The sequence below is a fragment of the Lycorma delicatula genome, chromosome 1, assembly GCF_047948215.1.
Source record: "Lycorma delicatula isolate Av1 chromosome 1, ASM4794821v1, whole genome shotgun sequence".
Lineage (NCBI taxonomy): Eukaryota > Metazoa > Arthropoda > Insecta > Hemiptera > Fulgoridae > Lycorma > Lycorma delicatula.
This window is the reverse complement of record NC_134455.1, coordinates 360,658,467-360,684,351: the sequence shown is the minus strand read 5'-3', so window position 1 is coordinate 360,684,351 and position 25,885 is coordinate 360,658,467. Positions and strand designations below refer to the sequence as shown.

Genomic DNA, 25,885 nt, shown 5'->3' with positions numbered 1-25,885 from the left:
TGTAGGTTTTCTTCAGACCACTGATGTGAATTCATTTCTTGTGTCGTTCATGCAATTACAGGTAAAAGTAGCTTCATCTGAAGTTACTTTGAACAGAAATTAAGTGGTAATTATTGATAACCTATGACAAAACTGCAGTTGTCTGGCATCATCACCAACCTGGAGAACTTTCTGATTATTGTAAAAATTCTTTGCATGCTCGTTGTAGGTCTAAGCTCTACTACCTGAAGAATGTTTCCCCTTTCATCACCATGTATTAGTTGACATTAAGATGAAACATATGATTTGAAACTTCTCATTCAACAACAGTACTCTTTCACTGCATCTGGAGAACTTCCATTGCAAACGCATACACAAAATTCATATCAGCATATTTTCCAAGAGTGAAGAGAGAAGTATTTTTCGAAACAAAGAACTCAACATGGAATTTCAGTTTTCTAAATCCAGATTTAATTGAAAAAATGTAGGTACAGTTTAAAGTACAACAAAAACATTACAAAACTTGATTCTCAAAAATAATTAAACACAATCAAAATTATGTTAAAAACAACTAAACTGCCTAACATTTATTATTAATAAGTAACCACAACTTTATGACAACAATGAGTAGTATTCAGATCAAAGCACAGCGTTAATACTGCCAACCTAATTTTTTAAAAACTAAATTTATTGTATTAAAAACAACAGTTTTCAGTTTTTACAATTCATACATTTTCTGTTAAATTCTAAGAATCTGGAACAAAATTATGAAAAAAGAATGAAAAATTAAAAAAGGGTAAAGTTTGTTTTTCTCTAATGTATCTGATCATCTGATTAAAAATAAACACACAATATCTGATATTAGGGCAAATTTAAAAATAGTGGAATTAAAAAATATAATATGAATACAAATAGTAAGGGATTAGACATTTTAGAAAGATACTACATATATAAACATAAAAATAAATTTAATATGATCAACCTTCATTCAGATCCTCATATGATCTGAGTATTTTGACTGTCATGAGGATGACAGTAATTTGAAAGTTCCAGTAGATGACACCACCATTTATTTTGATAGTGATGTATAATTTAATATATTTCAATCAGTATAGTAAAGTCAGTTCAGTTATATGGACAACATGCATAATTGCTTTACTTAAAATTATTTTTATTTGATTTTATGCCTTGACTTCATATTTTTACATATGTAAAAATTTTTACAATTTAATTTTTAATGTTAATTAATTTTTAATTTAACTGAATAAAAATTTTAAATAAAAAGATTAAAGATTTTAAATAAAATAAATAAATCCATTATATGTATTATATTTATGAAGATTGTAATGTAATTTGAGATGAATATATAATGCAGCTGATGAAGCAAGTAAATTGTAGAACCGCTCCTGCATATATAGTGGAATAAGGTAAGTCATCCTACTTTATTTATTCTGTACTTTGGTTGATCTAATAAAAAAAATAAATATAAATATATTTGTATGTAGTACAGAGGAGTAGTATGATTCTTAAAGGGATTTAAAATATATATATATACATACATTAGAATATAAGAATACACTACCTGAATATCATCAACTAGGCCCTCTGACATCATTAATGATGCAGGAATATGGAAGATTACATCTTGGACTAACCCATTTTCCACTTCCACTTTTACGGTCAATTCCTCCTCTCCTTTAATTCTAATGTTTTCTGGAAGAGGAAATGTTCTAGTTACACTAAACTTAGGTGTCCTTCCAAAACGCCAGTTCCAACTCTCAAATTCAGAACGTATCTTTTCCAAACCTAAAACATAGATATATGAATTCATAATGTTCATAGATCATCCAACCCAATATTATTACATAAGATACTCTCATATTTTTTACAGAGTTCTCGACGAGATGAATATTTTGCTTTAACTGAACCGGTAAAAGTCAAAACACACAAATCTTGTATGGCAAGAAATCTCTTTATTTGAATTAGGTATTAAAACAAAAATGTCTTATTGTAAGCAGAGCATGTAGTAGAGCACTGTCTAATGACCCAGTCATATTCAAAATGCCAAAATAATTTTCATGATTTGCAACAACAAAAAATCAACTAGTACTAAAATATTCTGCTCTGATTTTTAATGTTAATTCAAACAATTTACAACTAATAAGTCTGTTATTTGAAATCATATTTGACTAAATACAGCATTTTTTTTTTATGATTAATTCATCATATAAGCTCAAAGGTTGTCCATGGGCATATGAAATGGAATTTTGTAGCATATGAAAATAACATACCAGACCAGGATTTGAACACAGCACCTCTGCTGAAAGGCAGAGATGTTACCATTCCACCAGAGATCGGCTTTCGTTCACAATAAAATTTTTAAGATTTAACAAATCTTAAAAGTGAGTCCATGAAGGCTCACTCTTCAGTATTAGATATGATGTCATAATATGTGACTATGATATGATTTAATTCTTTGTTTATTGTTTATTTAAAGCTTACAAATTATGTTAACAAAGTTAAACAATAAAAAATAAGCTAACAAAATACAATATAGGAACTTAAAATGCTAACTGTACATTGAAAAATGAAAAAAATCCTTTAATTAAAATATTAAAATTTTTAATAAATGATGGGTGGTAGAAAGATTTTGAGTTCATATTCGTTTTCAGCATAAAAACAGATTAAAATCATGTATCGCATATTAGGAAACAAAAATTATGTTTATCAGTGTTATCTAAGCTGTTCTCAGTGTTATAAGTGGGGTTTACATAATTTAAAAATGAACATCAATCACCTGATTCCACCCTTTGGAGGGCCATCAACATCTGATATGTATTTTAATTACTGTTTAACTGTGTGGTAACTAACAAAAAAGGCAACTAGTCATATAAAGAGCCAACTGAAATTGGTTGACAATACAAGGCCAAAAAGAATGTCACAGGATTGTTAAATCATGCCAATGATAAAACATTTTTTAAATAACATCATACGTTATTTATCAAATGGGTTTATAATACATAATACATTATCAAAATTAAAATTCAGTCATCACAACAGAAAGAAAAAAAGTTGCTAAATCAAAAAAGTGTGTCAAATTCAATCCAATATCATGATCATGATGACAGTTATTTTTAACAAAGTTAACATTTTCATGTAAAACAAATTGTTAGGGATGTAGGATGTACAGGGTATACTGAAATGAAACGACTAGTACTAGATAGGGAATCTTGGAGAGCTGCATCAAACCAGTCAAATGTCTGAAGACAAAAAAAAAAAAAACATTTTCTATGAATTCTTTCATTTTCTGTGATTTTTTTCTTAAGGACAAACTTACACCAGCATTACTACCTTTAAGTTTTAGACTGTATAAAAAATATCAGTAAGATAATTCCTGAACAATGGAACTCCAAGCAGACAACTGCTCCACATAACATGCATTCTTGTATTCATTACTATATAAGTTTTGTTTAGAAAACTAAGACTATTCTTCCACAGCCTCTATATTCTCCTAACCTCATCCCAGCAAGCTATTTTTTTATCTACTACACTTAAATAAATATTAAATGGCTGAAGATTTGACACGATTGAAGATATATTTTTAAATTTACACTAACTACTGAAAGCAGATCCAAACAAAACATTTTTGGTTCTTCATGTAGAGACATCAGGATAAGTGTATCACTAGAGGTGGAGACTACGTTAAAAGTGAACCAATAGCTCCCAAATAAGCCTAAAAATTTACATACTAAAAGTTATCTGAGCATTTCAAATTTTTTTTAAGATCTCAAATCTATTCTTGAAATATAAATTTGTACTAAAAAAAAACACAAAGAATATAAACTGTTTGTTAAGTATTCTACTAAAAGAAATCCTTTCATTTTCTGTGTACTTCACAGACATCCTGTACTCAATTTTTTTTTAAGTTGGAAGATTTTTTAAAAATTGAAAAATTTTTAAAAACTTCAAACTATTTTAACATTAAATAAAAATGTTCATAATTTGTCTTAAAATTACTGCAATATTAATTTTTCTTTAAAACATTTTCAAGTAGCTGTACTGAAATATTTGTTACGGGTGGCCTTTTACATTGACACCAAGTTAGATCATATTAGAATAATGCATAATGAAAAACATAATACACAAAGTATCAAAAGAAGTGCTAGCTATATTAATGTAGCCTAAAACACAAATACACTAGTCATATCCACACGCACACCATGTATATTAATATATATACTAGCTGGCCAGATTGAAGGGAATTAACACCGTGTGGGGAGGGGTCTGTCAAGACCCCTACTGTTTATTATACTCATGGATATGAGAAAAATAATGATAAATAATAATTAAAACTTAAAAAGCTTTCTTTCCTACAATGTTTCACTTGTTCTTGATACAGAAGCTCTGCTCTGATACCTTCTGATGTAGACAAATATATCCCTTTCCGTTACCTTAGGATACCAAATATCCAGGAAAGAAGTCAAAGAAAAGAGCTGTAAATTGGATATGTTATAAAACGCATAGTCTATTATTTTTATAAAAAATTGTATTAGGCTGTTGTCCAAAAATTCACACTTCACCTCCAAGGAAGGTCTATGATCTAGACCTTGATCTATGGCTTAAAAGCTTTCCTATGAAACATTAGTGTACCCTGAAAATTTGAAAGCAATTGGCCAGTTGATCCTCATGTGATGCTGTTGCAAATGGACAGAACTGTCACAAACATTTTGCATTTATAAGATTTATAACCACTATACAACTATATTGTCTTTATAATGCTTTTAAATTGAACTAATCTAAATTTAAAATGTCTACTGTTTAACTTTTTTTTTTATTTTTTTTTTTGTCTTCAGTCATTTGACTGGTTTGATGCAGCTCTCCAAGATTCCCTATCTAGTGCTAGTCGTTTCATTTCAGTATACCTTCTACATCCTACATCCCTAACAATTTGTTTTATATATTCCAAACGTGGCCTGCCTACACAATTTTTCCCTTCTACCTGTCCTTCCAATATTAAAGCGACTATTCCAGGATGCCTTAGTATGTGGCCTATAAGTCTGTCTCTTCTTTTAACTATATTTTTCCAAATACTTCTTTCTTCATCTATTTGCCGCAATACCTCTTCATTTGTCACTTTGTCCACCCATCTGATTTTTAACATTCTCCTATAGCACCACATTTCAAAAGCATCTAACCTTTTCTTCTCAGATACTCCGATTGTCCAAATTTCACTTCCATATAAAGCGACACTCCAAACATACACTTTCAAAAATCTTTTCCTGACATTTAAATTAATTTTTGATGTAAACAAATTATATTTCTTACTGAAGGCTCATTTAGCTTGGGCTATTTGGCATTTTATATCGCTCTTGCTTCGTCCATCTTTAGTAATTCTACTTCCCAAATAACAAAATTCTTCTACCTCCATAATCTTTTCTCCTCCTATTTTCACATTCAGTGGTCCATCTTTGTTATTTCTATTACATTTCATACTGTTTAACTACACATAAATAATAAAAATAACAATAGGTTGTAGAAGGTAGAAAGCTACTTTTAAACTATATATATTTATTATTATTGTGACCTCATTTTTCAACCTGAAAATAGAATTTTTAGGAAAAAATACCTGATGATTTATATAATGTTTACAGAAATATTATCAAAATGTGCAACTGTTATATACAGAAAAAGTAGAAAATTTATAGAGAAAACCTATATCCAACAAGAATAAATTCATAAATAGTAATCAAAGTTCCATTTACAGTTTTTACATAATTTTTTTTTTTTAATAATTAAAATAATAATAATAATTTAATAATAAATAATTAATTGGGTTTTAATAATTTTTTTTTTAATTAATTTATCCAATCAAAAAAAAAATTATAAATAAACATAAAATAAAATTAAAAAATAGAGAAAAACATTAAAAAGTAACCAAAACAAGAAATTAACTATAATATAACAGAGATGGTTCTGAATAGTATATTATAGAAAAAAAACATTTAAAATTTGCTATTTTTTACCAGAGTAAATATGAAAACAAAAATACTAATGTTAACAATTGTAATCTCAGCACTAATAGTAACTTATCCCACATGCAGATATACAAGAATAACAAACAGCAAATATGTTAATGTACCACTTTCTATTGTGAAATATTACATTATACAAATTTATTCTATTCCATGGAAGAAAATAGGCATACAATTTGAACAAAAATATTATAATTATATTTATATAATGCATAATTTTTAAAGTTACTAATCCTAATAGAAATGGTTTTTTATAGCTCCTTTAAACTTCTAAAAAAGTGAGAGAATTTTACCAAAAAGTATTTATCTTAAGTCACTCCTTTATTAATAAGTTATTTCAAATATTATAACGGAAATAAATTCCAACCTGCTATTATTAAAAGTAGTAGAAGCATACTCAGTGAGTTTATTTACATGTTTTTTGGATGATGGGTTATACATAATTAAGTACATTCAGATGAACACCATATTACTCTGTACTGTAAATTACAATATGATGTATTAATCAGTTATTAAAAGTATAATTAATAACTTGCTACTCTAGTGTCCCCCATATGAAGATGTTTTGTAAAATTCATTAACATAAACATCATTAGTGGTTAGCGTAATGGATGCTGAATTACAAATAGAATTTTATTTCTGATAAATATTCAAAATATATTCTAAAATGAGTAAATAATGTTTCATCAAATGTAAATATTGGTATGTAAATACCAATATTATATGTAAATTTTAATTGTAATATTACTACACATGTAATATTACATATTATATTTTTATTGTAATATTATATGTAATTTTTAATTTCATAATAAAAATTTAAGGAGGTAATTAATCACAATTAATGCAACGTCAACTAACCAGGAAACCATTCATCTGTAGGATTGACCAGTTGGAATCCATTCTGCTTTTGAACGAGATCCCATCCACCATCTGTTAACGTGAGTGGAGTTCTCCGTAAGAATTCCCAACCGACAGCATTTACAAGACGATCCACAGTTACACTAGAATCTGTTTCATTTAGATTTTTTACTGGAGCAGGTGTGCTTCTAGTAGCATTTGTTTCAATACCCTTCTGAAATTATTTAAAAAATTATGTTACCATATATATATATATATATATATTAATAATATAAAAACTATTATTTTTTTTAGCTCTATTACAGTATCAATAGCATATTATTAATATTAATAGATACAATTAAAAAATTAAACTACTAACTAGTTTTAAACTGCTAACTAATAAAGTAATTAACTAGTTTTCTGTGTGTGTGTGTATATACTTACATATATATTTATTTATTTATATACACACATATGAACTTCTTGTATATATATATATATATATATACTTCTTGAACAAACAATATACCTTCATATTTGATAAATTATTTAAAACAAAAACTGTGTAACAGTCAGAAACATCTAAAACCTGAATAGCAAATTGTAATGTTTATTGTAGTTTTGTTAGAGGAGTCTTTATGGTGTGTCCCTTTTAAGTACCCCCAGAGATAAGAACATTATTTAATAAGAAAGCTTTTGGGCATTTGCCTAATGTTACTTGTAAATATAAGAGTATAAATCTCCATTACAACAATCCTCTATTATAAATAAATAATATATTAGGAAAAACTAATTAAAAAGAAATGCACCAAAAAGTCTTTTAACTACATACGTAGGAATAATTACAATCTATTGTAATCTAAATCTAATGGTGAGCCTATATATGTGCTCAATAATTTAAGGTGTAAAAGAAGTTAATTTTAAAAATTCACTGGTGTTCTAAACTATTAGAAATGAATGTAATTTTAAAAAATACATTTCATAAAAAGGATAGTCTTCATTTTGAAATCAATAATTTTAATACAGCAACAATTTTTTTAAACTAATTAATCTACTCCTCATAAATTAGTCTTATAATACTACAGTAGTAGTAATAAATTGAATTACTTTAAATAAAGTGATTTATTTTTTTCAATTTTAAGTTAAGTAACAGCCAAGTTGAACAATTAAAAATATTCAGGCAACTACTGCACCCTAGAAGCTGAAAGGTGAGATGTATGAATAAAACACCAAATCCCTACTTAATAAACTGGTTCTCACTGATCATTAAATGTAATCAATGCGGGCTGTACTCTCAGCATATGCTGCTGTGACTTATTAGCAAGTAATGACGGTAGCAATTAATGTCACTTAAAACTTATAAAAAATGTAATCATAAGCAATTTTTAAGAGCAATGATTGCTGTATTACAACATAATCAAAATAATGATAAATTAATGTTACATTTTAATAATAAACGTCTTAAGTAAATTCCTGTATATTAACCTGCAAAAAATATGTGGCTTTCTGCAATGATTATGTGGCAAGCACAGTTTGTTACTTAAATACTTTATTACTTCAGTTTACTTGTGTTTCAACATTCAGTTTCAAGGAAATTAGAGTAGAGGTTATTAATTTTATTGCTTTCTTATTGTAATATATGTGTACGTAAAAATACTGACTTTCATCTACAAATATTTATAGAGATTAAAATCCAAAGACCATACTCAAACAAAATTAAATTAAATTCAACAAGATTGCATAAACATGCATACAGCCATGAAGTTACTTCATGATGTTTTCAGAGATCAAATCATTTCTACGGGGTAGTGGCCAACTTGTTCTCTGAACTTAAGCTCACCAGATTTTTACTTCCAGGGCAATGCAAAAAGAAATGTTTATCAAGGAAACTCCCAAAGCCTCCAGGAACTTCAAACTGGTGTTTGTGATTCACCAAGAACGGTCACATGAACTTCAGAATCTTTGAGTGCAAGAAATGTATGTAAATTTGTCTGATGTTCACGGGGACCACTTCCAACAACTACTATAAGCTAAGTTGTTATGTACTGTGGTACTACTACAGATGCACAGCTATTATTTGAACACCTGTAGTTTCATATTTGATGAAATATCATTACTTCATGATAAGAAACAATATAAATACATACACATATTTATACAATATATAATAATATTTATATATATTAATAAAAATAAGATGATTATGGAAATTATATTTTTGTTAGGAACATCAATGTAATATTTATTCAAAACAAATATTACATATTTCTAAAAGCAAATCTTTTAATTATTCAACAAATAACAAACTCTGTACAAAACTGTTATTTTCTCAGTAGGTACTCACTATATTATAATTTATTCAGTTCAATAAACAAATAAATCTCTCAATTTGAATAAAAACTGTATGTCCAATTTCTTGATACATGTTTGCTTACATCTTTTATTGAATTATTTTATCAAAGTTATGAAGCTGGGAAATTATATTTAAAAAAAGAGCACACATTTTTTTTCATATTTTTAAAAATATTACAAAAATTTTCTAGTTTTTTACTAGCATAGTGTGCAGAAAATATTAATTTTAAATTTAGATAATATATAAGTAACAACAAACTTTTTTCGACATAATATAAAATATATATGTATAATAACTATAATAATAATAATAGTAATAATCATCATAATTAAACTAGAGATAATATGAAATCCAGTAACAAACAATGAACAAAGGTTATCTAAATAATAATATATTCTGCTTAATATATCAACAAAGTTGGGCACTGAACTTTACAGTTCTAAAGTTCATGTGATGGAAATAAAACTGTACATGTTAGCTGGTGGTCCCCTTGAAAAAAAAAGAGGTCAGTCACTAACTGATAAAATAGTAATAAACCGAGTAAGAAAAATATCTACAAATATAAACTATAATTAATCAAAAAACAGACATCCACCCCATTGTGCTTTTAATTAACCAATTACATCTTAATAACCATAAAAATTAGTACAACCTTTAAAAAGAAATTAAATCTGAATTGAAAATATGAGTACACATAAAAATACACGTGACTATGTTCTTATAAGCAAACATGTGCAATACCATAAATTATATTTATAAAATAATTCAGAAATATTTTTTTATTAAAAAAAATTATTATTGTTATTAAACATTATCGTTATTACAACTAATTATGATTTAATTATTTTTTATCAAATTAACACAGCAATATATACATGCGTCAATAGACAAAGAGAAATGTTATGTTAATTTTCATCAATACTCCTTTTGACGTAACAATGTTGATATCAGATACAGAATAAATAATAAAGTAAAAGCAATCTCAAAACAAATTTAAAAATAATTTACATATCTACAAAAACTTTTATCATAATCTAATAAGTATTACTCTTTGAAATTTACTCACAGAGAAAAAAGTAATTATTTCAATTCTAATAGTTTCTCAAACAACAAATGTAAGTAATTTTTATTATCTGATTTAAAATACAACCTACACAAAAACATGATAAACTAAAACTATTCAACAAAATAAAATTATCTGAAAATGATATAATACTTTATAATGACATAAATATTAAAATGTATGTGGTGAAGAAATGGAAGATGTACCCTAAAACACAAAACAAACCATAATTATAATTTAAAAAAAAAATAATAATAAGCTAGACAAAATGAACCCATGACTGTAAAATTTGAAGAACAGATAAATATGCTTATACGTACAAACATTCTACCTCAAACACTACCTTACTTTCAATCACTGTTAGACTAGCTTTCCAATCTCAAGCTGGCCAATGACAGAGTAACATTAACTGAACCTGAAATAAGTACAGCAATACTTAAGTTTATAGATATTTACATCTTAAAGAGATTTAAAAGACTGAATTTGGAACAAAGACCCTTAAGAGAATAGTTGTGATTATAGTAATCATCCATGATTTTATTTATATCACAAAAAAATGTCCACTTTAAAATAAATAATGTCAAGATCAATGTAAAAAAATAATGTACTATATATAACAATGACCTATGAGAATGGAGCATTTCTGCTTTTCATTTTTAAGGTACTATATTCAACTCTGGGTTCAGCTTTCACTTTGTACAAATTAACTCTTATCATTACAATAAAAAATTGAACGGCACCAGAAATTGGAATCAACCTGAAGTTCTTGTGGGAATAAACTTATATCAGAAGGGTACAGATATAATAAAAGTATTTCTACTATCACAAAAATAATGATTATTCAAAAAAAAATCCAATTCAACAATTTAATCTTAACTAGTGAATGCAGAGGCAATTTGAAAACTGAATACACAATTAATTTATGAGATGGTATTGCAAAAATGATTTGTCATACTAAATGCGAAATGCATATAATGATTGTTTCATTTTATGATTGTTAAAAATGATTAAATTTGGTGGCTAAATTAATATTATGCTTGCTAATATTCTGCAATGTTCAAAAAGAAAAGTAAAATAATAAAACACATGTTTAATCATTTTGATGTTAAATGTTTTTATTTTTTATCTATAAAAATTAAGAATATTTTTTGTCTCTCCTTGATACAGAAATAAAATGAAAATTAAATTGTTTTTATGCAGCTACAAAAAATGGTAACCACAATTTCAAATCTTATTCTACTATTATTTTGTTACTCATAATAAATATTATCTAGCTAGGGTATATATTTATCTAAAACTGTTACACAATTTGAAAACTGATTCTTACAACAAAATCATAAATATTTATTCATTATTTCTATTGATTTATGAGAATAAAATTAAACAAGGGCCAAAATTATGATTTTTCCATTTTCTACTGCTCCCTCTCACATTCTTATGTGAACCACTGAAGTTAGACATAATTTACAGGAAACAACAAGACCCTTTATTAAAGCAATGTTATATTTGGCTACTGCTGGACACATTCCAACATGGATTTAGAACAATTACAACAAATATCTACTTTAAACAGAGACAAAAATATTTCTACCTGAAAATGAGTAAATCATTTCATTAACAAAATTGTCAGTATAAATTCCAGAGGATTACTTACCTGAGATGCTACATGCACAACCCCAAGAATTCTATTCCTTTCATCTCTATTTCTTAAGTTTACAGGATGCTATAAATGCATTGTAACTACCCTACCACTTATTATGTGTATATTAAATATATCTATTGAAAAGTGCTGGAAATGTTACTGTAGTTTTAACATTCCTTAAGTTCCCTAACCTTATCAACTGGTTACCTTTTAATTACTTTTGTACATGTGTTTGATCACTGAACTGAATAGCTATCGGTTACTGTCTTAAATTATAATTTTTAACTCTACTTTTTTCTTTAATTGGTGTAATAAATAATAAAAATCCTAATACTGTAATAACAAAAAAAATATTATGCACAATTGCTGCAAAGATTTAATTATGTAATAAGCTACATAATTGATTTTTGGCATATCAAAACAAACTAACTCAAAGACATAAACAAGCAACTATTTTGGTACAAGAAAATTGCACAGCTTAAGTCTTTAATTTAGTGTATAAAAATCAACTCTTTTTGGTGAAAGTAAAAAATATATAAACTTATTACAATTACAAAAAAAAATAATCCTGATTAAAAAAAGTAAGTTAAAAAACATAAATTATTTGAAAACTATGCAATTGTGCCAGAACTACTGTGGAAAAAACTCATTAAATAAGTGTTACAATTCCTGCAAAAATAAATTTAGAATTTTGTGTGAAGAACAATAACATGTAAAAAAAATTGTTTCGCAGATCTGCTCTAGAAGACTGACTTTTTGTTCTAATTCTCTCACTACTTCGCAGTCAGAAACCCACTGATTTTCAAAATACATAGATATGTTCGATCAATGAGTGGGCCCTACAAACAAATATCAGTTTCAATTTGTGCATCATTGTGACTCACTGCAAAGCACGTATACACTGCATGAAAAATACACCAATAGACAGTCAACATAACCTCAAATTGAAGTTATACAATTAGAAATTTAAATGAAACTGATCTAGTAGTTTTGGTGATTTTGAAGCTATAAATTTTATACACAGGCATACATATACGCTATAAAAACTAAAAATAAAAATTTAACCTAAATAAATTAATAATAAATGCCAACCAGGCAAAGTTTTCCTTTAGGTATTACAATTTACACAAAAAATTATGTAGATTTATTAATTCAATAAACTTCAATAAAAAATATTTGGAATTAAATTTAACACCTGAGAATGCAAAAATAAGCATTAATGGTTTTTAATATAATAAAATCATAAATAAAACATAAACGGAAGGTTTTAGAATAGGGCAGAAAATAAAATATCCAAGTTACAAGAGAAATTGCATAATTCAATGTTTATGCAACATTGAATTCATTAAAAATGTTGGAAAATATTAAGTTCGATTATATAAATGATTTTATAAAAATTAAAATTAATATATATAAAAAAGAAATAATAAAAATAAATTACAAAAAAATACATGATTTGATAGAAATGAAAATGGTAGGAGGAAAACAATGTATAGAATAGATAACATTTATAATAAACATCAAATAACAAATAATGAAATGAATAAAGATAGTATAGTTTGTACAAATATTGATAATATTCAGAAAAACTCAGATAAATTTAATATAAATGATAATTTAATGAATCTAATAAAAGTTGTTTTTCAAGACGTACAAATATTGATAATATTCAGAAAAAGTCAGATAAATTGAATATAAATAATAATTTAATGAATCTGATAAAAGTTGTTTTTCAAGATGAAGAAAAATTAATAATTGCAAACTCATCTAAATTTAATTTACCAAATAATAATAACATTAATAAAATTATAAAAAGCGTGATAATAGATTCTGAATATAATATAGACAAAATTAATTGTTCTAATGAAGAAAAAGATAAAATAAAAAATGATGTAAGTAATAAAATTAATAAGTTTAAAAATAAAAATGATAAAAAATTAATAATAAATAAAAATAAAATTTACAAAGTAAAAAGCAAATGAAAAGAGAATAATGTATAGTGATAAAATCCGAAAAAATGGTTTTAAAAAATTAATGACCCAACCAATAAATTTTTAAGAATTACAAAAGATCTTGCAGTTAGATACAAGGAAACATTTATTATAATAATAAATTAAAATATCATAGCAGGTTATATCCATATATACCTTATGCCCCAAAACTTACAGGTCTCCCAAAATTACATAAGGAAGGTATAACTATGTGACCATTAATTAATTTTAAAACAGCCCCAAGTTATATAATTACTAAAATTATTGATAAAGTAATTAATAAATAAGTTAAAAATTATTAATAATGAAACTAAAATGATTAGCACCAACTAAATTGATTACAACTAATATGTATCCAAATGTACCATTGATTATATACCCTCAATAATATAAACTAAATTAATAAAAGTAGATGAAGACCAAAAATGTATAAATAATATTATAACAACAATTATAAATATATATACGCAGAATTATTTTGAATTTAATGGAATCTGTTATACACAAATGTTCTACCAATGGGATTTCCATTAACTGCTATAATGTCAGAAATTTATCTGCGGAATTTGAAAGTAGAATAGTTAGTATCTGGCATAAATCACGTACATGAAATTTTATTGTGGGTCAGATACATGGATGATATTTTAGTTATATATGAACCAGTTATAAATAATGAACATGAAGTAATTTTAAATAAATTAAATTTAAATATATAAATACAAAAAGCAATATCATTCATATGGACTTCATGGCTTTACTTGACAGTCAAGCCTGTCAACAAATCTTTGCATGACTCTTCAGCATAAATCAGCTTGAATTTCACTAATAGCGTGTCAAATATTTGCTTTAAGTCATCAATCATTAGTGATTGTCGCTATAGATTTGTGACATAATACAACCCAGAGAAACAAAATCTAAGGAAGTCATATAGACAATCTTGTTGGCCAATTGATATTAATATTTCATAAAATTATCAAATCACCAAAATATGATGAAATAACTGATTTGTTTCAGCAGCTGTGTAGCACATGACAACATCCTGTTGAAACCACATCTCATTCAAATCAAAATTTTTCAAACAAATAAATCACAAATCATAGCTCGACAGCGTACACCATTTACAGTAACAGCACCTCCTTGTTTATCTTTGAAAAAAAAAGTCTCCAGTGATGCCACCAGCCCATAATCCACACCAAATAGTGATTTTTTTTTTGGATGTAATGGTCACTATTGAATCATTTATAAACTGGAATCATCTCAAATATGGCAATTCTGCTTGTTTACAAAGTCACAAAGCAAAAAATGAGCCTGATCTGAAAAGATTTTTTTTTTTTTATGAAAATTTGGATCAACACAAGCTGCTCTAGAGTCCAATCAGTAAAGAGTATATACAAAGAATGGTCTCTTGGCTTTAATTCTTGAATAAGAATCTTTTATGGATGTAGACCAAGATCTTTATGTAAACTTCACCATGTTGTTGAGGAAAGGCTCAATTTTTGTAAACGATGTGAAACATAAATTTTGATTTCATGAACATTTGCATTTACAGTAGCAATATTTTCTTGGCTCCTTGCATTTATTTTGTGAATTGATGTTTTAATATCAATTAGAGAAAATTCTCTTTAAATTTTTTAACCAAACGATGAATTGTGCTTTTGTCGGGCCAATTACACACCATAAATACTGCTAAGTGCACAATACGCAGCTGTAACTGATTCCATATTTTGAAAATAAATTTTATGATTTGTAAACATTTTTAAGGCATGTAACATGATAATTTATTATAAACTACTGACACCTGAAACATTTTTTTTTTAGCTTAATGTTACCACCTCTATCTGTCCATTTCTGCGCTCAATTTGGAAGACCCATTACATAACATTTATTTCAACATATCCCCTATTAATTTAATAATCCATAGTTTAAATTGCCAACCTCTCTATCAACTGGACATTTTGGAATGCAATGATAGTGTCCAAAAGAAAATTTCACTAAATAATTTTTTTTAACCACTAGACACAATAAATGAAATGTATAATGTAGCAGAAAAAATTCAATCTTTAATTCTGCATTCTTGGCTGCAATTCAGAGAAAAAATTAATGTACATCATTCTACCAAAATTAGTTTCTACCTTGAATGCTCAGAGGAATTTCTTGGATGGATTCAATCTTATTACTCCAATGAAAGATTAAGCACAACTACGCAAAGAGATTATTAATGTAGTTTCCACCAAAAGTATATACATATATGAGGTGTGTTTGAAAATTAATGAGAATTTTGAAATTTCACAGGTTGTATTAGTCAGATTCTCAGGATTTTTTTGTTGTTGTATTGGTAAACATGTCTGAAAAGTATCTGTACATTTTTAACCATACTGGATGTTTAGTCTGTTGTCAGCTGTTGAAAGGATAACACGTGTTTTGGTATGGTTGGCGATTTTTTATTGGTATAAATAATGGATCAGAGAATTTGTATTAAATTTTGCTGTAAGAATGGAATAATTTGTAGCAGTATTTTAAAAATGTTAAATATTGCTTTTGGTGAGTCTGCTATCAGTAAAGCAAGGGTTTACAAGTGGTATAAATGTTTCCAAGAGAGTTGTGAACACATTGAAGATGACTAACGCCCCTGATGCCCCAGCACATCAATAACCGATGAAAACATGGAAAAGTGAAAGAAATTATTATGAATGATTACCGAATCATAATCAGAGAAGTTGCTAATGATATTGGATATCAACTGGCTCATGAAATGAAATTTTTTAGGATGTTTTGGGTATGAAACGTGACAGCAAAATTTGTTCCAAAATTGTTAAATTTTGAACAAAAACAGCGACGAATGGAAATTGTTAGGAGTCACTAAATGAAGTCAACAACAATGCAGAACTACTGAAACTTGTCATAACAGGTGATAAAACATGGGTTTACGGATATGATGTCAAAACTAAGGCTCAATCGTCCCAGTGGAGGCATTCTGGATCACCAAGACTGAAAAAAGCTTGATAAATGAAGCAGAAATGTGAAGGTTATGCTCACTGTGTTCTTCGATTTGAACAGCATAGTGCATCATGAGTTCTTGTCAAACGATCAATGACTTGTATTCTCTACAAGTTCAACGCCGTTTGCATGAAGCAATCTGAAAAAATTCCTGGATTTGTGGCGAAACAATTCATGGCTTTTACACCACAATAATGTACCTGCTCACATTTCATTGCTTGTTTCTCAAATTTTGGCCAAAAACAACACTGTAATGACACCCCAGCCACCATATACACCAGACGTGGCCCCATATGACTTTTTTCTATTCCCAAAAATAAAAGAGTACCTTAAAGGGCTGTAATTTAACAAGCACAGATGAGATTAAAAGCAAATAGCTGAAATAGTTAAACATTATTCCAAAGATTGAGTTCCAGAAGTGTTTCAGGGATTGGAAAAAGCGCTGGCATAAGTGTTTAACATCCAATGGAAACTATGAAGGGAACTAACTAATAACTAATAAAGGGCATTAATGTAGACGAATAAATGAAATTCTTTTCAAAAAACAAAAATTCTTGTTACTTTTTGAACACACCTCATATATATATATCAGTTACAAGTAAAATGTAAAAAAGTAAAATGTTCATGAATTATTTGTTACAAATTTCAATGACATCAAATTTAAACTAATTAACAAATCAAAATAGAAATTAATCGGTAATTAACAACATAATACAGTTACTGAATAAATATTTTATAAAACTTATCCCTGAGTTCAATACATAAATTAATGTCATAGTTCAACAAATTTACAGTTGCAAACAACTTACCTAATAAACAAGTAATGTACTTAATTACAATAATGTGTATTAAATATAATTAAGGTCAGTTATACCTGGCACAGTTATTAAAACTAATCTGTTTCATTCATGTAAACTAGACCAGCAAATTATTTAGTTTGACTATTACAAACAAACGATTTCCATTGAACAAATTATGATTTCTTTTTTTTATTGATTAATTTAATTTTTATTTTATTAATTTAACGTAAAACACAAACTTTTTTTACTTTCAGAGCAATTATATTAAAAATATTTAAAAGGAAAATAAAAAATAAATGCCATAGATTTTTGTATTTCACATTATGTTAATCAAATTTTCTCTAACAGAAAATGCTCTCAAAATCAAAAGAAAAGTCCTAAGAAGACTGTAGGGTTCCTAAAAAATTGAAGAAGGGTACAGACTAAAATCAAATAAAGACATTTATAAAATCCAAGAAAATTTTGAAAATACAATTAGAAAAAAAAATTACCATTCCTTGGACACATGATCTATCATGTGTCTAATATCTATCATCTTTCTATCGTTTTTTCTTCTTGAATTAATCAAAAAATTCTAAATAAACAAATTTTTTAAAAACACTGGAAACTAAAAATCCAAACAAGTTATATAAAGCACATGAAAGAGGAACTTCAAAACCTAAGGATAAAAGAGGAGGAATGTCTAGATGGAATGAGTTTTAGGAAAATAATTTATGTGACATTTCTTATGCAAGAAGAAAGAAAAAAATCAGAAGAAGAAAGATGAGTACACTCTGAGAAAATGATGGAAATGTGGAAAAGAAGAAAAAGATATGATAGTGAGAGAAGTCCCTTCAAAATTAATGTATCAAGTTCTTCCAGGACTTTCATAATCTATTACACTCATGAAAGTAATGGAAAAAATTCATAAACATATATAAAATGCTATATTTGAAAATTACAGCTACTAAAAGATTTTGTTCAGATTTCATCTACCCTGGTGAAATGAGGTCATACTGACATTTTTAGGATGTGAATTAATAAAAAGCAGAATTGATGATTTCTTATGGTTTTTGAACTGAAGAATGGAATAAAATAGGTCCCAGAACCATATCTGCAATAGTTTTTGAGAAATCTAGGGTGAAAACCAAGAAATTGGGGTAAATAAAACCATTTTTTATGTTTGTTACACAATACTTTGTTAAATGGGTAATAAACACATAAAACAAAACTTGTAGAAAATTTAATTCTCAACAAAATGGTAAAAGATTAGTTGAATAAAGCAAAGAAATGTTAGAAAAATTTGAATTTTATTTAGAAACACTACTTTACTACATATATCAAAAAAGTACTTAAATGTAAAAAAACACAAATTTTTTTGGTGCTTGAAAAATGTGTAAAAATAAAATTTACTGTTAATGTTTTTTTTAAACTGGAAATTACACAGAAATTGTAAAATAAAAATTACTAGGATAATTTTTTTATTAATGACAGAAATATATTATTTGAAAAAATTATTATTTCAAAGTTGGCAATAAATAACAACAGCTGATCAACTATGCGCAATACTGTATTGTGTTTAGATCATTCTGTAAGATACATTAAGTATATTGGGTACTGTGAACTGTGCTATCGTTAGTGAAGGTTTTCTGTGAATTTTAGTTCAAACGTGATCGGTTTGGCTTTTGAAGTAATGCCATACTTATTTACAACTGAGGTATACATTGATATGGTATTCATTTTGGGTATGTGTAATGGTAATGCTACAGCTGCTGCAGTAGAATATGAAATACACTTTCAAATCGCAGGATTCCATATCCCAAAACAATTAGCATGACTTTTTGCAATCTTCTGATACCAGGTTCATTATACCTAGTATTTGTACGAGCTATGTATGACCCATCCAACAAGATGCTGTTTGATGATGAAATTATTAAGAATGCAGTTCAACACAGTCCAGGCTCAGTACAAGACATCTTTCTAAGAGATCGGAGTTTTGCACTCAATGACTTGAAGGACACATAAACAAAAGCTTTATCTTTATCATAAACAGCCAGTTCAACATCTACACTCAGGAGATGCTCCACTTCATTTGGAGTTCTGCAACTGGTGGAATACAAATCTACAACTCTACATGTATATTTTCTATACTGACAACGCAAATTTTACTCGAGATGGTGTCAACAACTTATGCAATGAGCATACATGGGCAGAAGTAAATCCTCATGAAATGGTATAAGGCAATTCTCAACACAGATTTAGAATTGATGTATGGTGTGGCCTTCTTCACAATCAGCTGTTCGTACCATTCAAATTACCTAGCCGTTTAAATGCTGAAGTCTACTTGCACTTTCTTCAAGAACTGTCGCAGCTAATTGAAGATGTTCCTCTAGCACTGAAACACAAAGTATACTACCAGCACGATGACATACCTTCCCACTTCTCTTGTCGTTTCCACTCACTTAAATCATTATTTCCCTGAGAAATGGATTGGTCATGGAGGTCCATATAAATGGTCACCAAGATTGCCTGATCTAAAAACTTTTGCCAGACAAATTTTTGTCTGGGGATGGACGAAAAATGTATACAACACAAAAATAAATTCTCAAGATTAATTAATTGTCTGAATTATGGATACGGCTAAGCAACTGAAGGACAGCAACTGAAGAACTAAAACAAGCAACAAAAGCAGTACAGAAGCGTGCGAACAAATGTGTTGAAAATGGCAGGCCCATATCTGAACATTTATTATAAACCGGTATACACAATGCACTTTGGACTAGTGTACAGTTTCTACATAATATACAAACTTTTCTAACCTTTCTTTGTTTTATTCACTGACCTTAGACCTTTTTGTTCAGAATTAAATTCTCTATAAGTTTTGTTTAAAAGTTTTATATGTTTATTACCCATTTAACAAAGTTATTGTTCACCAAACATAAAAATCATGGTTTTTTAACCCATTTTTTTTTGTTTTCACCACAGATTTCTCAAAAAATACAGTAGATACAGTTCTGGGACCTATTTTATTTAATTTTTCAGATCAAAATCCATAAGAAATCACTAATTCTGCTCCTTAATTAAATTTCTAAAAATTTCAGTATAACCTCATTTCACTGGGTTAGCTGAAATCCAAGCAAAATCCATTACTAGCCATAGCTTGTGAACGAAGCATTTTAAGACGTATATTTACATGAAATTTTTCCTTTATTTTCATGAGTAGAAATACATTATGAAAGTTCTGGGAGAACTATGTGGTACAGCCTGTGTATATACATTGGGTAATGGTGTCTATTTTGCACATATTTCAGGAACATTTTACCTGCACATGAAAAATTATTTAGTTTATGAATTAGAGGGATTTATTCTACATTTCTGGAAAAAACTAAATCAGTGAGTGTTGTTATATTTATAAAGTGACATATCCTGAAAAAAGTTGAAATTTCAAAAACAATTTTACTAGTTCATGTTTTAAACTTATAAAAATACAACATTAGATATAAGCACTGAAATTAAAAAAAAAGTAAAATAAAGAACAAAATTAATATTTTTAAAAAGTTTCATTTTAAATTATCTATATTAATTTTTTCTTTCCAAAATGATATGTAAGGAAAGAAACAGTTCACAACCTTCCTACAAGGGTGACTGATATATTTTACACTTCCAAAAGATGACCTTTGCCATTTCAATTTATTTACTTGAGTATTTTTTTACACAAATTTGTTTAGTTATTTATATAACACAAAAGTAATTCCTAGTTTTTTCTGAATTTCCCAACAATGTTTAGTTCTTACCAGATTTTTTTTTTATTCAGTATTAGTTTCAATCAGTTCTCTAAAAAGTTCCAGTAAGTGATTCAATTTAACTTAAATTTAAAATCTCTAATATGATTTCCTTAATTATTAAGCAACCATAAATTTTATAATAGTAATTTTTATATTTCATAATTCCCACCACTGATTTGTGTGCTGATAAGTAATTTATTAAAATACATACAGCAGCAGAAAATAGATAAATTATAATTAAAATGTTACACTAAATGTTTTTTTAATTAATCCATTAACAATTCATGAAGTTCATCAGGCAAATAGGCTGCACAAAACAAAAATGTAGAAAAATACGATTAAGTTTTTAATTAAATCATGAATATTATTCACCTGATAAAGCTATTTTATGTACTATAAGTATTTATGAAGAAAAGCAACTTGTGAAATATCTGATTAATAATTATATAATTAATCCTTCTTTACAGGGTTTTTACTCCACTTAATGAGCTTTAACAGTTTAAAAAATGTCCCCTTCAGTCTGCCATTTGATTTGTCAAGTAATTTTGTTACTGATATCAGTTATACAATTGAGATAAATTGTTTAATACAACTTCATGAAAATCAATATTCACCCGTTCTGGAATAGTAGCAATGCAAATCTATACTACCCGATGTAGTATTACCCTTCTCCTGACATAACTTGTTAACTTAAGTGATCAATTAATTCTGATGACTTAAAATTACAAGTGGTATACTACAAATATTATAAGCACATGTTAAATAAAACAATGTGGTTTATGACATAGACTAACAAAATTATTATTGTTATGTTAAACAGAACTACATAAATCTAAAACACAACTTTTCATTTATAAATAAATAAACAACTAAATATGGTAGTCTTTTCTTCACTTTTCTATGAATATTATAAGAATGATGAGTATATCATAAAAAATTAATTTCTTTCATAAATTTTTAATTAAAACCGTCAAACAAATGAATTAAAATCATAGTTGAATAATAGAAAATTAAAATGAAGTCTTCTCCAAAATTAAGTTTAAAAACCAGCAGTGTAAGGTAACAATTAGAATTGCACTAATGCTGTAAAAAATAAATATAAAAACTGAAATCCAATCAAATATCAGTAGTAATAAATCATTAAATTTTTTTTCAATTTTATATAACAAAATTAGACCTAGAAAAGTAATGAATTTACTAAAGTGAATCTCATGCGTGATAAAATAATAATAACAATAAATAAAGTGATAAAAAACAGAGTATAAGCAAAAAATAAATTTAATCAGAAAAAATTTATTTTCCTCCTTGGAAAATAAAATTAACTTAAAATTTATGTACAGTGCATTATTAATTATAAAACAATGTTCAATTCTAAATATTTAACAATTTTTATACAAAAATACTCACACTGTCTTTGCTCAAAACCTGCCTCAGGTGAATCTGGTTTACATTCACAAGAAGAGTACAATGATGGTATGCATTAGGACGTCCTAATTTAGATGCAGTTCCTGATATCTGCTAATAAAAGATAAGTAAAATACACTACACAACAAATGTAGATGAATAATACAAAATAAAATATACCCAAAAACCTGATAAAAGATAATAAAAAATAACATATAAGTAATAACATTATGTTCCATTATTGTATTATATCTCACAACTCATACACAAAGAAATTAATAAGAACCACATAAAAAACGACAATGTATTTCCCATTTTGGATTTCAATATTTAATAATTTTTTATTGGATTACTTGCAGAGAAAATCAGTTTACATGAATAAGTTCCAAAAGAAAATAATAAAAAAAAATATATACATATATATATATATATATATATAAGCTAGTTATTCAGAAATCAGGTAATTTAGATAGAAATGTCTAAACTTATCCATAAGCAAATTCTTCAACAACTTATAAGTAGCGACTTTATAAAATTTTGACACCTAATTCTCAGAGAAGTAGGACTAGAACAAATTGGAAAACACCATAAAAAAAGGTAACTTGAAGAAAATAATGGTTTTTGTTTTCATTTTTATTAAATTAGATAAAAATCTCAATTAAATATTAATGTTTACATACAATAATGTATACATAGTATGTTTGGTGCTAAACTAATCAACTCACTTTAAGACAAGTTTTCACCAGAATAACTGTTGTTTGTTATTAGTATTAATTTGGCTATTTACAGGCTTTTTTTAGTTTAAGATAAATTCGTTTTTCTTAAAAATGACTTAAGAAGTCTTTGCAAAATAAAAAAAAACCATCCAACTCCTCATTGTTTGTTAATGTAACAAAAATATACACAATCATATTTGTTAAAATCATAACCTTAATGCAAACAGAGATGAATATAACAAAACTAAAAATAAATACAATAAAAAATATTAAAACACTAGCGAACTAACAATTCATTCAGAAATCTCAACCCTTCTATCTAGAATACCTTCATATAATTCTGAAAATACATTATACCACGTATAAAAATACTGCAAAATATTACATTGATACTGTTACCTTGATGGCATACTACTGCACATAGTCAAACCAAAATTACAAGCATATAATATATATATATATATATATTACAACCTCGCATTAGAAACTGAAAACTGCACATTGTGCAAACTAGACAAACATTCATCCAAAAATATATACAATACACAAAAGTTTTATGAGCAAAGTCTCAATCTAATCACAGAAATAAGGCATAGGTAAAAAAGATGTACATTTCATACACAAAATGTAATGCAACAATCTTAACACAAGTGAATAAAGTTTAATACAAAAAAAAATAAAAATTTAAGTAAACGTCATTCATAAAAGAAGTGCTAACAGTTAAATTGCTGTAAAATCCTGGAGGTCTTAAATTCAATAATTTAGTTAAATAATATTTTGTTTGGTTAAAGTTCAGAATATTCTTTTCAGAATAATCAACAGCCTGCTTAACTATTACCAACTGGCTAGTGATTACAGTTTAAAAACTAATATTTTATTAATTTAAATAAAACTGCTGATAAATAAAGAGAATTTAATCAATTCCTTTATTTCAAAAAATGAATTTCACAAACATAAAACAAATATTAATTTAAATAATATATAAAGGATACTTTGTATTTTCCATCAACAAGTAAATCTTCTCGTTTGTTGATTTCCGTTTTAATTTTCCATTCTCTGTTAAGAGCAGCTCCTATTAGTTCTAAATTCCGTCTTCTGTTATAGTGCTCTCGAGGAGTGAAAAATGATAAATTTAAATTACCATTATCATGATACACTGTTCCACCACCACTATTCCGTCTTGCAATTTCTATGTCACACTGTGACATTGGGGCTAAATTTGCTTCTAGCCAAGGATTTTGATGCCTTCCTATTACAACACAAGGAGAATTTTTCCACAACAACATTATGTGCTGTTTAGAAAAATCAAAATTTTTGTAAATCCAGTCTTCCAAAGCTAAATTAGTAAAAATATCAGTTGACTGTGAAATGTAAACTGACTTTACTATTTCAGATTCATTATTAGTTACTTCATTGCCCGTTTTATTTTTAGAAATTGATATTTCGGAAAAATGTCTCAACAAGTATGGCTGTTTAAGTGCATGTACAAGATGACTGTTTTTGCATTTAAACAGAAGGCTATAATTTACCTTTAAAGAATGAAAAACAAAACCCGACATTTTGAAAACTGACTGGCTGCAACCTACAAAAAAGGTTTTACAGACAATTTGAGAAATAGAAGGTAACTGATATATGTTGGTAACTTTCCAAAATGAGTAATAAATTTAAGCTGCTTCAAAAAATATCTGCACTTTAACTTTAAAATGTCTATAGTTTATTCAGATATCTGCTAATACAGTAATTTAAACCTGTCTTGCAATCGAGGCAAGAGATATCATATGGTTATGTACGGCAATAGTTTGGTGGAACCACTTACAGGTATGATGAAGAGCACAGGTACGAGTCCTCAAACCAAGACAGTCTCCACAGTTCTTTAGCATTCCTCCAGGCGCTTCCACGATGAAAATTAACAAAAGTCCTTTGCAAAAAAAAAAGAAAGAAAATGTTCGAAGTTAAAACAACTGCACAAAATTAAATTTTAGTAAAAGCACTGACATAAAGGTTAAAATTTTGAGGTTAAAAAATTCGAGGGAACGTACTCCCCGACAATTAGAAACAAGGAACAAACGAGAAAGTTTGATACGAACTCATTCCTTATATAAACTTACATGACGATAAAAACAAATTCTTCTATGAGTGGGGAGTGAACTATGAACTTGATTACAAAACTATCGAATACAAAAATATCTCTTTAAACTGAACGCAATCACTACATCACGGAGTAGAATGCAAACTACGGATTGAAGTGCGCAGGGACGCGTTATAGTATTCTTTGTCCAAATAACCTCCAATCAGGTGGTG

General features: G+C 27.3%; 2 protein-coding genes across 5 annotated transcripts in view; both read right to left on the bottom strand.

The window, feature by feature from the left end:
• Positions 1–25,298, bottom strand: part of Lipt1 (Lipoyltransferase 1) — a 31,133-nt gene extending 5,835 nt beyond the window's left edge. Inside the window, exons 1-4 of one of the 4 annotated variants that reach the window (XM_075382571.1) lie at positions 24,577–25,298; positions 22,872–22,982; positions 6,873–7,086; positions 1,562–1,785 (exon numbers count right to left, since the gene is read on the bottom strand). In XM_075382571.1, the coding sequence (XP_075238686.1) occupies positions 1,562–1,785; positions 6,873–7,086; positions 22,872–22,982; positions 24,577–25,143 (1,116 nt within the window). In that variant the 5' untranslated portion in view covers positions 25,144–25,298. The remainder of the gene's footprint in view (positions 1–1,561; positions 1,786–6,872; positions 7,087–22,871; positions 22,983–24,576) is intronic. The other 3 variants (XM_075353631.1, XM_075382572.1, XM_075353632.1) reach the window with 3 other exon arrangements.
• Positions 25,299–25,326: 28 nt separating this feature from the next.
• Positions 25,327–25,830, bottom strand: LOC142317239 (uncharacterized). The gene is made up of 2 exons (XM_075353633.1): positions 25,693–25,830; positions 25,327–25,502 (listed from the first exon to the last, which is right to left on the bottom strand). Exon 2 carries the CDS (start codon positions 25,462–25,464, stop codon positions 25,327–25,329), a length of 138 nt encoding a protein of 45 aa, XP_075209748.1. The 5' UTR covers positions 25,465–25,502; positions 25,693–25,830.
• Positions 25,831–25,885: the final 55 nt, after the last annotated feature.

Coding starts and splice junctions, on each gene's coding strand:
- LOC142317239 (XM_075353633.1), bottom strand. CDS start 25,464: ATGCTAAAGAACTGTGGAGACTGTCTTGGTTTGAGGACTCGTACCTGT.